The sequence below is a fragment of the Peromyscus californicus genome, unplaced genomic scaffold (assembly GCF_007827085.1).
Source record: "Peromyscus californicus insignis strain IS unplaced genomic scaffold, ASM782708v3 Scaffold_10__1_contigs__length_136768540, whole genome shotgun sequence".
Lineage (NCBI taxonomy): Eukaryota > Metazoa > Chordata > Mammalia > Rodentia > Cricetidae > Peromyscus > Peromyscus californicus.
In genome coordinates, this window is record NW_026294391.1 from 25887744 (window position 1) to 25903194 (window position 15451).

The 15451-nt window shown below is 40.0% G+C and overlaps 1 protein-coding gene across 2 annotated transcripts in view; it reads left to right on the plus strand.

The window, feature by feature from the left end:
* Bmx (BMX non-receptor tyrosine kinase) overlaps positions 1-15451 on the plus strand; it is a 57244-nt gene that overhangs the window by 27604 nt on the left and 14189 nt on the right. For both annotated transcript variants that reach the window (XM_052717872.1, XM_052717949.1), the window contains 6 exons: positions 237-290; positions 4552-4606; positions 6324-6403; positions 10362-10489; positions 12568-12642; positions 13326-13497. In XM_052717872.1, coding sequence (XP_052573832.1) covers positions 237-290; positions 4552-4606; positions 6324-6403; positions 10362-10489; positions 12568-12642; positions 13326-13497 — 564 coding nt within the window. The remainder of the gene's footprint in view (positions 1-236; positions 291-4551; positions 4607-6323; positions 6404-10361; positions 10490-12567; positions 12643-13325; positions 13498-15451) is intronic.

Below are 15451 nucleotides of genomic sequence, written 5' to 3' on the forward strand. Positions count from 1 at the left end.
AATCTAAGCCCCCTGAGTTCCTAGAAGCCTCTTTTGTTAAAGAGCCATTCTCTTAGTGTCCTGGGCATAAATTCAGCTCGTGAGTGACTTGCCGTTTCATTATGCTGACCCTTTCCCCAGTGCAAAGGGGAAACTTAGCAGAAACTTAGTTTTGTATATGTGGATAAAGGCACTTGGATTGTTCCTTGGTTGGCTTGTTTGTTTGGCATTCATGTTGTTTCTGGACTCTTCTTAAGGGGATTCCCTGAGTCAAGTTCATCTGAAGAAGAGGAAAATCTGGATGATTATGAGTGAGTGTCGAAAGTCTTATATGTCCTTCTAAAAGTAAAATTAGACGTTTTTATTTGATTCCTTGAAGGCATTAGAACAGATTTCTCAGGCTTCTTCAGCAGGCTGTATTCACATTGGTAAATTCATGTGAGGCTCTGAGCCATTTTTCTAAATGGCAAGTGCCAATGAACTCGGTTATCCATTATCAATGAAGATATTTTCCCGTCTGGACCATCTAAATCTGCTGCATATATTCATTAGATTTATCCCATGCTCAGTGGTTTCATTCCCTAGATAAAGAATATAATGTTTGTGCTCCTTATTTATTTGTTGGAGCCCTCTAACCGAGGTAATGTTTGAAAGCTCTCACTGAGGCATTTGGTACGATGTGCCAATGGCACACAGCAGTACTCAACACAACAGCATTTATGTTCATAGACTCTTATTCACAGAACGACCTTATTATTTGGCATCCAAGTTGAGATCCCTAACGGAGAGACAAATTCCAACAGACAATGGCATAAATTAATCTGTTCTGGGAAAATGAGAATGGGTGGTCACCCTAATTGTGTCCTTGGGAGGCCTAAGGACCATTAAGCTTCTTTCCAAAATTCAGTGTTTTCTGTCATTCTATAAATGCTGACATTGTTGTCTCCTAGACTTAGAGATTTGCATTAAAGAAAGATGAGAATAATATAGCATAGTATATTTTGCAGACACTCAATATTCAAAGGACTTTAGAAAGTTTTAGAATTCATATGGACACTAGGATTCTGCATACCTATGTTCTCTTTTGAGTGACTGCTGTTATTGATTTATTGGTTACACATGAAGTAAGAGCTTTTACAACCGACCTGCATGTATCCTCTTCTACCTATAATCCACCCTAGTTCTAAGCATTCCTGTCACATTAGAGAAGATGTGGCGTATCCTCTGTTCTTTTGTAGTGCTATCTCTTTTCTACATTCTAGCCTTCTGTTAATAGTTAACTTTAACTATCAACTTCATGGAAACCAAGAGTCAGCTGGGAAGAGAAAATGTCAATCGAAGAATTGCCACCATCCAAGTGGCCTGTGGGCGTGTCTGTGGGGCATTTTCTTGATTGATGATTGATAAGTGGGAGGGTCCATTCCAGCCCACTGTGGACAGTGCCACCCCTAAGCAAGTGGTTCTGAGTGTTGTAAGAAAGCAGAAAGCCAATGGAAAGCAAGCCAGTAAGCAGCGTCCCTCTGGGATTTCTGTTCCAATTCCTGTCTCCAAGAGGGGGGCAAATATTGAGATTGTCAAGGTTTACACATTGTGGAAATTACCATGAAAATCCCATCTTCTACAGAAATCAAAGATCTCTGAAAGGGAACTCAAGACTTACATGGCTGTATGACCCCACATCTTACTTGACACCCCCTACTTCCTGTACTGTGGGTGCCACTGTCACTGGATCATTTGTCTTACAGTCATAATTGCATGAGCAATTCTATTTCATTCAAATAAAGACGGGAGCACTCGGATTTAGATGGAAAATCATGTCAGGACTAGAGCTGGGCCCCTGCTTTTCTGACACATAATATGAAATTTTAAAAATGAGGCAGAGCCAGGGTCCAGCAAAATAAAGGCGCAAGTAACAAGTTTATTCAGGCGAAGGTTTAGGAAGGGGCGTGTTCTAGTTTGCTTTCTGTTGTTGTGATGAAACACTGAGCAAAGCAGCTCAAGGGTTTAGTCAGCTTCTGTCACTGTGGGAAATCAGGGCAGGAGCTTGAGCAGGAGTTTGAAGGCAGGACTGCTCGCTATTCCACGCAGCATTACCCCCAGCCAGGGAACTCTCTCACAGCCAAGGAAGCACAGCAGAAACCATGGGGAAATACTGCTGGGTGGCTTGCTCACAGGCTCCTGCTTGGCTAGCTTTCTTATACAGCCCAGGACCACTTGACCAGGAAATGGTGCCACTCTTCCAGTATCAATGAACAACTAGGACAATTCTCACATATATGTCCACAGGACAGTCTGATCTGAGCAATCATTCAATCGAGACATTTTCTCAGGTGACCCTAGGCTATGCTAAGGCTAACTAGGACAATGCAGTATATATACCATCTCACCTTTCATGTCCAAGTCCATGTATTTCTTCCCGATCCTTTCTTTCTTCTATCTACCCATAGGTATATAGCCCAGATCAAGGCTTTTAAAACTTTTCTGCTCACAGTCTTTTTTTAACCCGAGAAAATTTTGTGATCCCCCAGGTATATAGAGAGTTATAAAATAAGTATAGAAATCAAACTTTTACTGACAATAAATCATAAAGAATTTTATTTTAAAACCATTCATATACATATGTATATATATGCCATTTATTAATGATGAAAGCAAATTTGCTTGTTTATATTACATAAAGAATTAGACCTTTGCTGAATATCAGATAGTGAAGGAAGAGCATCTTCAACTTTTTATGGAGTTGATTGGGCTTTTTAAAAATATTTTTGTATTATCTTATTTATGTGTATGGGTGTTTTACCTGCATGTATGTGCACCACTTACATGCCTAGTGCCTACGGAAGTGGAAAGTCTGCTCTAATGCTAAACCAAAATTCACTGAATAATTTTTAAAACGAAACTCCAGTAAACAGCTCAAATGGCAATTGTTAGGATGAAACACTCCAATAAAATACAATGCAAATATATACCAGTTTGGGCTGGAGAGATGGCTCATCAGTTAAGAGCACTGGCTGCTCTTCCAGAGGTCCTGAGTTCAATTCCCAGCAACCACATGGTGGTTCACAACCATCTATAATATTATATTGAAATGTGAGTTTAAAAAACCATCACTAATACCTCAAGTATTAATTATACAATATGTATAAGGGTAGAGTTAAAAAAAGGCTGTTCAAGATCAGCTCTGTGATAGCCAATTTTGGTTGTCAACTTGACACACCTGGGATGATAGAGCCTCATCTGAGAAATTGCCCTCCGGCTGGCATCTTCTTAATTGCTAATTGAGGTGGAGGGTCAGTCCACTATTGACTCTGCCGTCTCTAGGCAATGGGCCTAAGTCATACAGGAAAGCTAGCTGAGCAAGTCAGCAGAAGCTAGCCAGTACGCAGTGCTCCTCCCCTGGCTTTTGCTCCAAGCTTCTGCCTTGAGTTCCTACTTTGGTTTCCCTCAATGAGGGACTGCAACCTGAAAGCTGAAATAAACCATCTCCCCCCCCCAACTTGCTTTTGGTTATAACATTTCTCACAGCAAATCAGGAGAGATAAAATCCCAATTTTACAGATGGAAAAGTCTATGGTGAAAAAGGCTAAGAGACTTGTTCAAAGTCAACTACATATGAGGTAGTTCTTTCTAGAAGTCAGATCTCCAAATTGGCTTGTCTGAGAACCTTCCCACTTTATTGAACTGTGCAGCTGCTGTTATTCCCTTTGTCCACCAATATAGATACCATACAGAATACCCATTCATTTGGGAAGACACCTTCAGCCTTGCTTTCCTCCCACAAGCCTTCACACCCACCTGCACTCTTCTTCTGCACTTCCTTCCTCTCCAGGTGTTACCTTCTAGTCAGTTCTTCCTGCTTCCCCAAACCCATGCCCCATTGTACCTCATACCCTACTTATTCCCCTACATGACATTTTAGCCCAAGCTAGAGGGCCACAGACATAGCTAACCTCACATGAGACACAATTTTTTTTAATTGAGCTTCACATACAAAGTAAGACATGATGTTCTTGGCTCATTAATTAAAAGAGCAAAGGTTATTTTTTTTTTAGGGAAAAGAATTCTACTTGGCTTTCCCACATATCTTTGCCTCCTGTCTGGATATCATCTTAGATGTTTATCTCTTCCTGTTCTAAAGAAAAAAGATTAAAAGCATTTGCTTTGAAAATAGTTGATATAAAATGTGCTCCTACCGGGTTATTAAAATAAAATGATGGGGTTGAAAGACAAGAGTGTTTATCCTTAGCCACCCTGGCTTTCCCATTGGATCGTCATTGGTCTAATCTCTGGTCCTCATTCAAAATGTGAAATGTAGGCTCACTTAGAAGTCACCTAGAAGGATTCTAGTAGCCTATTCACAACTTGATATAATGTAGGCTTCATCTCAGAAATAGATTGGACGATGGAGACTAAGAAGCTGGGTTTTGAAACTATCCTCAGGTAATGCTGTCCAATAATTAGATTTGAAAATCCATGATATAGGCCGATGCCTCATTTTGCTGACTCAAAAGTTGAGGGACAAGTGGTATAATTGAAAAATTATCAATTCTCTAATCCACAATTCTTTTGCAGCTGGTTTGCTGGGAATATTTCCAGGTCACAATCCGAGCAGTTACTGAGACAAAAGGTAAAGACACTTCCTTTCCTCACCTCAAAGAATCTCTCTCTCTCTCTCTCTCTCTCTCTCTCTCTCTCTCTCTCTCTCTCTCTCTCTCTCTGTGTGTGTGTGTGTGTGTGTGTGTGTTTGCATGTAAGCATGCATTCCTACCCCTAGACTACACCTTCAACCCAAGAATATCTATCTGTGACTGGGCTCAGGGGTGAATGCATTTCTCTGAGAAACACTATCTAGCTAATGTTTCAACTCATTACGGCATTGGTTGTCCACCCTTTGAGTTACATGACCCATCCCAAACTCAAGGTGGGAGGAGATATCACAGAATCACAAATAGGAGAGATGATTCCATTTTTGAGGACTGGGGGTGGAACCCATATGCTAGCATATGCTAGGCATGCTGTCTTAGTTACTTTCTCTTGCTGTAAAGAGACACCATGACCAAGGCAACTAATATAAGAGTTTATTGGGGTCTTGCTTACAGTTTCAGAGGGTTAATCCATGACTATCTTGGTGGAGAAGATGGCAGCAGGCAGGCAGGCATGATGCTGGAGCAATTGCTGAGCGCTTACATGTTAAGATAACAACCATGAGACCGAGAGCCAACTGGAATGGTGTAGACTTTTGAAACCTGAACTCCCCAAACCCAGCGACGCACCTCCTCAAACAAGGCCATATCTCCTAATCCTTCCCAAACAGTCCTCCACATGGGGACTAAGCATTCGAATATATGAGCCTATGGGGACCATACTCATTCAAGCCAATACACATACTCTCTACTATTGAGCTACATACCCTAAGCCCCCCCCCCAAAATGGCTTAATGTGGATTATCAATGTAATTATTTTCCTCAGCTGGTTTTCACTGCTCATTAGCACCTAAACCAGAGCATATCAGATGTGATATGGAATTAATTTATTTGATTTTATTTGTAATTGGTATGAACTTACCTATACTAAATTCTTTTGATCTATGCAATAGGTACTTTGGTACAATTCAATCTAATAAAACACTATATACACAAATTACATTTTGAGATGTGCTCAACAAAATGTGATTGATTACTTGGCAAGTTGTTATATCCACAGTTTATTATTATATTATTATTATATCCACAGGCTCTTTATGAACCTGGCCCTGGTTAAAACTGGAATAAATCCTTGCAAAAGACAAATAAAGGGTACAACTTTAACAAAATATTCTTCATTGCTAATTTTCTCACACATTTCCAGAATATGATTATAGTGGGGTGTGTGTGTGTGTGTGTGTGTGTGTGTGTGTGTGTGTGTGTGTTCCCAAATTTTATTTCTCAAACAGGGAAACATTAAGCTTCCATAAGTACAAAATAAAACAAAAATTTTAGAGAGTTGCAAATTATCTAGAGAAGAAGAGTTCACATAGGATGGATGAATCTAGAAAGATACTGACGTGGGTGAGGATAAAACTCAATGGTAGAGCATTTGCTTAGCAAAGGTAGGGCCCTGGGTTCTATCCCCAGCACCAAAAAAGAAAAATAGAAGAAGGCAGGAAGGGAGGGGGGAAAGGGGAAGAGGAGGAGAGAATTAAGTGAGAAAAGGAAGCAGGCTAAGCTGTGGGATGATCCTTCTGTGCCAACTGTTGGGTAACCTGTTCCTTTGGTGGCATTTAAAGTGGATCTAAAAATATTTTTTCCTTACTGCCTACATAAAAATCATTTTCAAAAGTAATGAAAATTATTTCTCCTTTTCAGGGCAAAGAAGGAGCATTTATGGTTAGAAATTCCAGCCAGATGGGAATGTACACAGTGTCCTTATTTAGTAAGGCTGTGAAGTAAGTACAATGTAGATTGATTTCTTTTCTCCTCTTTGGGACTGTTGTTTGAAAACGATGACAACTTAGTCATATTTTGAGATGTGACACCACTCTTGAACTCTGGAATTTGAGATCAAAGTATTTGTGTTGGATATAGCCATTAGCCATTGCCTTCTTACCCTCTACTTTCAAAAGGCTGTGCTCCAAGTGACCCCCTCCTGTCCACTCCGGACAGTGACAGCATGTTGGGAACACAACACTCCTCCATAAACATTTATTGAAAGAGCAGCGTGAGCCCCTTGGAGTCAGGCCTGAGCAGAAAGAGAACAATAGAACACAGCGACAGCACTTCTAAATCAAAACTAAACCTGTCTGCTGAGCTGAGAAGCTTGCCCCAGTGTCCAGTTCTCAGTAAGCCTTCCCTATGGGGTTCAATCAAGGGAGCTGTGTTCTCCGAGTAGCTTCCGCCTGACTGCTGCCCTTTGCAGGTAAGAGTTCTAGTTCAAAGTCAAACTTCTCTTCCCATTTCAAGCATTTATTGTGTTGAGCAAGTTTCTTAACAGCGCTGGGCCTGAACTTCCTCATTTGAAAGGGATTCATAATAATGACCTTTAATGCATTCAAAGCAACAAGGCGTTGTTAAATAAAACTGCAATAGTTACTGCAAGTTAGGCCTGTGACCAATTACACATGATTAAAATTACTTCCCACATTCACATCCACAGTCCTTGTCCAAAGATTGTGTGTCCATCAAACAGGAAGCCACAGCATTTAACTTCACCACCCTAACGACTTTGAGGTGGCCAAATATAAACTAAAAGCCTTCATTAAAGTGGTACAATTTTGTGTAGCTTAGCTAGTATCCATAGTTCAATGAATTTGGAGTGCCATGCAAGGGCTTGCATTATAATTACTAGCTACTTGAATGTCCTTTATGTAATGTTTTAACAGTGCTTGTAAATAAAAATGGGTTTACGTTTTTAAAAAATGATTTTTATGTTCTAGGAATGAAATCATTTAATATGCATATTAGATTAGGATACTGTCTGGCACATAGTAACATCCAGTTCAGAAGCAGTTAGTGCTCGCAGTGTTGCTGCAAGAGCCCTTCAGCTTGACACTTGGTCTTCTCGAGACAGAGCCTCACCATGTAGCCTCCAACTCTCGAGCCTTCCGCCTTTGGCTCCCCAGGGCTGGGATTACAGGCACATACCTTCCAGAGTTTTATAAATCACGTTCCCATGGGCTAGCACCTCTTTTATTCCTTGTAAAGCCCCTCCAGAGTAAACAGGAAAACTTTTTTATTTGTCCCCTTAACAGGTGAGGAGACTGGGGTTCAAAGGGAGCTCTTAAAGACCAGTCCATGCAATTGAATAAGTGACCAATCTGAAGCTAGGCCACCAAGAAACAAACAACGAAGCCATGTTTCTTTACGTCTGTGAAACCCTCAGTGTTGTGGGGATGGGGGCCAGACCAATGCTTAATTGGTTCGGACCATTTGAAAGAAGTATTTCTTAACAGCTAGACTGAATGACTTGTGTAGACATGTGCCCCTTCCCACAGAGCATGCATATGTATTTGTAATAATTAGATGATATGCAGGTATTTCATTTTGAGATTTGTTTTACAGAATATCTACTTCCAACTAGAAATAATGGGGTATATCTTGAATGGCCATACCGCATTTGCCAGTACCAGAATCCATGGATCTAATAAGCATGTATACTAGATTTTACATGGTCACTGCCTGAAACAAATTCAGTAACTAAGAACATTCTGTTCACTCAATGTCAAAACAGCTGTGGCCCTCTGGATAGAGCCAAATGCAATATCATATGTCTTCCCTTTTGAGCTTCATCACACCAGATACATGTTTGAAGCCAATCCAGTAGAAAAGTATCAAATAGATAAGGAATTAAATGAAAGCCATAGCCTTTTTAAAAAATTTTTGAGGCAATAATTTAATTACATTTCTCCCTCGGTCCATGATCTCCTTCAAATTCATGACCTCTTTTCATCAATTGTTATTGCATGCAATATGTATTTGTATATGCATATATATTCATAACTAGAACCTATTGAGTCCATATAATGTTGCTTGTAGGTATGTTTCCAGGGACAACCAATTGTTGTGCTCTTCCCTGGGGAGGAGCACCTCTCCTGCTCACAGTTCTTCCCTGGGGAGGAGTACCTCTCCTGCTTGCAGCTCTTCCCTGGGGAGGAGCACCTCTCCTGCTTGCAGCTCTTCCCTGGGGAGGAGCACCTCTCCTGCTCGCAGTTCTTCCCTGGGGAGGAGCACCTCTCCTGCTCGCAGCTCTCCTCGGTTTCCTGGAGTTCTTTGTGTAGGATTGAGGGCGCATGGCCTTTCCCCATCCAGTTTGCCACCTTCACTGATGTCATCCTTGTTCAGCTCATGTTTGGAGAGCCATGTTTGTGAGACTTTATGTGTCTGGCTTTCCTAGGAGACATCATCTCACAGCAAACTCCCTGCTCCTCTGGCTCTTTCAATCTTTAGATCCCTTCTTCCAGTTTTCCCTGAGTCTTACCTTAGGTGCAGTATTTTTTTGTAGATATATCTGTTTGGACTGGGAAAGCAAAACTCTTTTATGAATAGTCATCAGCTTATACTGACACCAAAAACAGATCAGCCATTTGCAACAAAGGGAAATACTGTTTCCTCTTCGTTTTTAAATTGCATTTTTTAACTTGGTTAGTATTACAATAAGAACAATTCATTAACTGATAAACTTGTTCTTGTGTGGCAAGTATAATTCATGTACACACACACACACACACACACACACACACACACACACACACACACACCACAGTCTCATCCAATCTTTGTAAAAACCAGAGGAGGTAGCAAATGAGTGTTAGAACTGGACTCTAAAATCTAAGATAGGCATATTATTCCTGATTAGCCCGAACTGGTGTGCATGAACTCATCCCAGTATTCTAGAACTGGGGGAAAGAAGAAAACGTTTTATGTGGAAAGCATGGGTAATGTAGTTATTGGATCATAGCATAGCCCGGCACACAGCAAACACCTGGTAAACTGGTGCTAACAATAGTATTGTTGCTGCTGGGAAAGAGGAGGGTTAGACTGGGCAATTTAAATATGCTCCTGTGCTTTTCTTCCTGCATGCCCCACTCCCAAAGGAGCTCTAGGGTAATAATACACACAACCTAATCACCTTTGTCCACACAGCTTTCTCCCCATTATTATTGTAAAAGAGAATATGTTCTCACATAATTCGAAAGAACTTCAAGGCTCTTAGCCATCAAAGAAAGGTTCTGTAGAATCTATTTTTTTTTGTTTTGTTTTGTTTTTTTCGAGACAGGGTTTCTCTGTGTAGCTTTGTGCCTTTCCTGGAACTTGCTTTGGAGACCAGGCTGGCCTCGAACTCACAGAGATCTGCCTGCCTCTGCCTCCCGAGTGCTGGGATTAAAGGTGTGCGCCACCACCGCCCAGCTATTTTTATAGTTACTAAAGGAGAAACAGTACATGAAATTATTTTTTCCAAAAAAATATTGCTATTATTATTATTATTATTATTATTATTATTATTATTATTATTATTAAGCTGTGCTGGTAGATATTCATGTGTGGAAATTAGAGAAAAATTTGTAAAAGTCAGTTCTCTTTCTACCATGTAGACTTGAACTCAGGTTGTCATGGTTGACTGTGAGTACCTTTATTGGCTGAGCCATGTTACTAGCACCTAAAGTTGAAATTTTATTGAGCATGAATTTTGTCTACGCACAAAGGACACACTGAATTCAGAGAGGATCCCTCTTCCATAATTACTGGTTGCCATGGATGCTTTCAGAGAAACATCAGATGCCATCTGAGTAATTATCCCTGTCTTCTTACTCCAAAATTTGTAAATAGATTCAAAATAATTATTCACTCATTATTTCACCAAAATTTTATTCTTTAGAGCATTCTAACATTGTCTTTCTCCCTTACTAGTGATAAAAAAGGAACTGTCAAACATTACCACGTTCATACTAATGCTGAGAATAAATTATACCTGGCCGAAAACTACTGCTTTGATTCCATTCCGAAGCTCATTCACTATCACCAACACAATTCAGCAGGTAACTTATTTCAGGTTTTCTTTTGTGGGCCCTCACAAGTAAATGTCAATTTGCTTGGCTACCACTGATCCTCTTAATTATTAATTAATTAATAAAATTAAATATTAATTACTATTCTTGATTAATAGGATACCAAGAAATGAGGGGAAAATGCTATCAATCTCTATCTGTTATGATTTGTAGCTCACACCTCCTCAAGTATAATATAGTACACTCCACAAAACTAAAAGGAATAAAGTTGAATAAGTTGAGCGACTTAAAAGAAAAATTCTTTTTTAAAAGATTTTTATCTATTTTTAATTATGTGTGTGTTGTTCATATGAGTGCAGTGCCCACAGAGGCCAGAAGAGAGCATCAGATCCTTTAGAGTTGCAATTAGAGATGGTTGTGAACCACCTGATGTGGGTACTGGGAACCAAACTCAGGTCCCCTGGAAGAGCAGTATAATGCTCTTAACCACTGAACCATCTCTCTAACCCCAAAAGGAAAACTGTTTTTGTTTTTGTTTTATTTTGTTTTGTTTTCCAGACAGGGTTCTCGTATGCACAGGCTGTCCTGGAACTCCCTCTGTAGCCCAGGCTGGCCTCAAATTCAAAGAGCCAAACTCAGAGATCCCCCTGCTTTTGCCTCTAGAGTGCTGAGATTAAAGGCGTGCACCACCACCACCTGGAAAATTGTTTTAATAAAACTTTATTTCTAGGTTTTTTTCCTTGCCCATAAAAGCAAGCTGATTATACAATTTAAATATTAGAGAAATGTGCATCATTGGATGGGTAACCTCTCAGTACAGGACGGTGTCAATGACGTTTGCATATGGATACTAGTATTTGTTATATAAAAATTACATATTCAAAAACATTATACTTTACAGAGATGAGATCATTATCCACATACTATTCAATTCATTTTCCTTACTAACCCTGCCTTAGAAGACTTTCCATGCAAATATTCATGTCTTACCTTGACGTTTTTAACAGCTACAGAGAATTCTATTACATTTTGCAGTAGCCCTCTGGTGATTAGCAGTGGATTATGTGTGATATTTTTACATTTTAATGGATATTTTATTGCATAGCACTGCACACATAACTCTGTACATTTGCTTGAATGATTCTATTGCTAGTTTCTAAGACAAAGACTATGAACATTTAAAAATTAGAAATTGTTATTACAGCAGTAGTTGAACATATACATATTTCAAAAAGGTGTTTATTTCTAATTTATTTATTTTTAATTAAAATATTTTATCACAAAGACATTACATTTCTAATAAAAATCATAAGATGCAAAATACATTTAAAATAATCATAATTTCTCTTACCTAGAAGTCATATGTATGTATTTTTATATATGTACAAATATGCATATATTTCTATATGCTTTTGCAAAATAAAAACTTATGCTATATATGCTGGTATTTATTTCTGCTGATTAAAGATATGGTATTGAAAACATTTGGTGAACACTCCTAAAAAGAAAACAAATACCTCAACAGGAAGGAAGGGAAAACACACATGGTAGTTCCGATCAGGAAACATCCTATGCTTAAAGCAATAATCGTTTACTCTTTAGAGTGATTTCCTTCAAGACACTATAAGCATGATGGTTTTAACCCAACTTTACCGTAGCTATATGTTGATGAAAATGGCTTGAGCATTTAACATAATTTAGAAATAGATTTAATTTTAAGATTGCTTGTTTTATATGTAAATATATGTTTACTATTTGAGTTTTTGTCAGATTTCTGTGCTATTTATATGCATATGTAAATGTAGAACAGGAAAAGACAGTTAAATATGAATGATAAAAAATTTTATGCAAAATATTCCATCTAGCAATTAATCCCTATGGAATTTCACACAAAGGAACTGATTCTTTTAGATTTTGTTTTGCATTAAGTGAATTTGTCGAGTCAAGCCACTGAATGCAAGGACTCGATGAAAATACTCAGCATTGATTCTCGTTCTGCATCACAACACCCCAGGCCCCACATCTTCAGCTTATTGGGAGAGTGTGAAGTGATTCTGTGTAACATGGTATGATGCTAATGTGACATTATGCTGCTGATTCCATTGCAGGCATGATCACACGGCTCCGCCACCCAGTGTCAACCAAGGCCAACAAGGTCCCGGTGTCTGTGGCTCTGGGAAGTGGTATGGACACACCCTTGGGCTCTTAAACTCCGTTTCCCATCATTTGGGGTCCCATTGCATGTGATTCAAACCAAGTTGACACATGACGGATGACAAGAAGGAAGTCCCTGCACAGACTGCACCAGGGAGAAATTTAGTCTAGTTTATTTCTTTCAGTTAGTTTTGTAAACCATCTGTCCCCACACCTGACTCTGCAATCTTCCCAGCTTTAGCAAAACAACTCTCCAGGGTTTACTCTTCCCAGACATTGCCATTCACCTCCAGCATCTCTTACCTATCCTTTCTTTTTCCTGGATTCTACGCCTGCTCCTATTTGGAGACAGTTCTCAACCCAGTGTCTTTTGGGTAATAACATCCACCTTAATCACAGTTTCATTTGTTTTATATGAAAAAAAAATCTAACAATGGTTTACCAACCTAAGAGCATTAAGTACATTTTTGACATTGGCTCTCTCCAAGACACCCCCAGTTGGCACAAAATATTTCATTTTGACTATTTTTGTCAAGAACTGCAGCTGCTTTGAGAACATCATTTTCCTGTAATGTGGTCATGGTATCAATTCACTAAGGATTTTTTAAGTTATTAACTTCAAATGATGTCTTATTGGTCTTAGTTTTGTGGATACCAAAGCTCATTGCAGAAGAAATCACTTTGGGAGTTGTTGTCTGCCTTGCTTCATTAGGAATTTGGGAGCTGAAGCGAGAAGAAATCACCTTGTTGAAGGAGCTGGGAAGTGGCCAGTTTGGAGTGGTCCAGCTGGGCAAGTGGAAAGGGCAGTACGATGTGGCTGTAAAGATGATTAAGGAGGGCGCCATGTCAGAAGATGAATTCTTTCAGGAGGCCCAGACCATGATGTAAGTCTCTCCTCAGGAATGGCAATGTTAAATCTCCCCAGAAGAACATCAACATTAGCAGTCCCTGTCCTTAACATCTGCAAAGCCTGACCTATGTTGCAAATATAAATATTTAAGAGTTATAATTTGGCCTAAAAAGCTGTTAAACAAAATCAATGCTGTGTTTCTAATTTGACAAGTAGGCCTGCACAACACCTTGAAGGGCCATGTTTGAAGTCAGAATATTTCTGACTCTATTGAGAAAGCAGCCCCTGGCCTCTGTGCCTTTGAATTCTCTACCCTTGATCTGTAGTTACACGTAGATACAGCACTCAGTGTATCTAAATTCCCTTTACATCTCCCACAAACAACTATGTATTAGCCAATGGTATTGGTTAGGAGTAGGATGGCTCCCCCCTGAAGAAACCGACTCAAGTATGGTCTTCAGGAGTCTGAAAGTGGGCAAGTCCTTCATCCTTACAAATGCTTTTAACCCAGGTAAACAGCATGGCTGGTCACTCTTTTAGAAAACTAATCGGGGAAGATCAAAAAGTGTTATACCTAGGTCTTGGTCAGATGGTTCAGTCAGTAAAGTGCTGGTCTTGCAACATGAGTTCAGTCCTTTGAGCCCATGTGAAAGAGCTGTGCACAGTGATACAAGCTTGTAATCCCAGCACTGGGGAGGAGGAGGCAGATGGCTCTCTGGAGTTCACTGTCCAGCCAGCCTTGTCTAATTGAGGAACCTAAGGTCTCAATGAGAGACCTTGTGTCAAAAACAAGGCAGACAGTTCCTGGGGAGTGACAGCCAAAGTTGACCTCTCTTCTCCACCACACAAAATTGTTAAAATTTGCAGATCCCAACCTAGTTCTATTGCTGTGATAAAGACCATGACCAAAAGCCGCTGGGGCCGGAAAGCGCTTCTTTGGCTTACATACCCACATCCATTGAAAGAACTATTCAACAGTTTACTGAGACATCTTTCTAGGCAAATACTCCAGTGCCCGTTTCCTTGGTGATTCCTTATAAAGATCAAAGGAGACAGGAATGTTACAACAATCACTTCCACCATGACTGAAGCATTGTTCAAAAGTAGAGACGCTGCCTGAATACATGCCTTTGAGCAGGGCTGTCTTCATGGACGTGTCGCCCGCATTAGCAAGGTCCTCCAGTGCTTGCTTCTATGCTCTGCTTTCCCTGTTGCCGAATAGTACTTTTTTATTTGGTTTGCGTTTTTGAGACACATTTTCATTTTGTAGCTCAGGGTAGCCTGAAAGTTACTGCATAGCCCAATTTAGCCTTAAAATCATAGCAAGGCCCCGACTCACCCCCTAAGTACAGGAAAATACAGGTGTGAGCTATCACATGTAGATCAAATTAAGTTGTAAACAATTTTTTGCCCTTATTCTCATTTTTTCCCAGAACCTGCAAATTATGTGGCTAGTTCTGTCCTTGGTAACAAAACTATTACATAGAACTAAAGAAAGCCCCTTGATGTTCCCCTTTCATAGAACATAAATTTCTTCTTTTTCTTTTTTTTTTTTTTGGTTTTTCGAGACAGGGTTTCTCTGTGTAGCTTTGCGCCTTTCCTGGGACTCACTTGGTAGCCCAGGCTGGCCTCGAACTCACAGAGATCCGCCTGGCTCTGCCTCCCGAGTGCTGGGATGAAAGGCGTGCGCCACCACCGCCCGGCCAGAACATAAATTTCTTTAAAAAAAAAACTTTCTTGGGTACATGGTACAGCTTGTGTCTCCTGGTAAATATTAAAGTGCATTTTGGTCATTAAAGAGTACTATAACTTACCTGTAAAACTGATCCAAGCTCTGGTGAGGTGGACACAGGAGCACCCTGGGGCTCACTGGCCAGTCAGCCGATGCTGCTTGGAAAGCTTCAGGCCAGTGAAAGACCCCATCTCAAAGGAGACTGGTGGCCTTTCTGAAGGTGAAACCTGAGCTTGTCCTCTGGCCTCCACACATA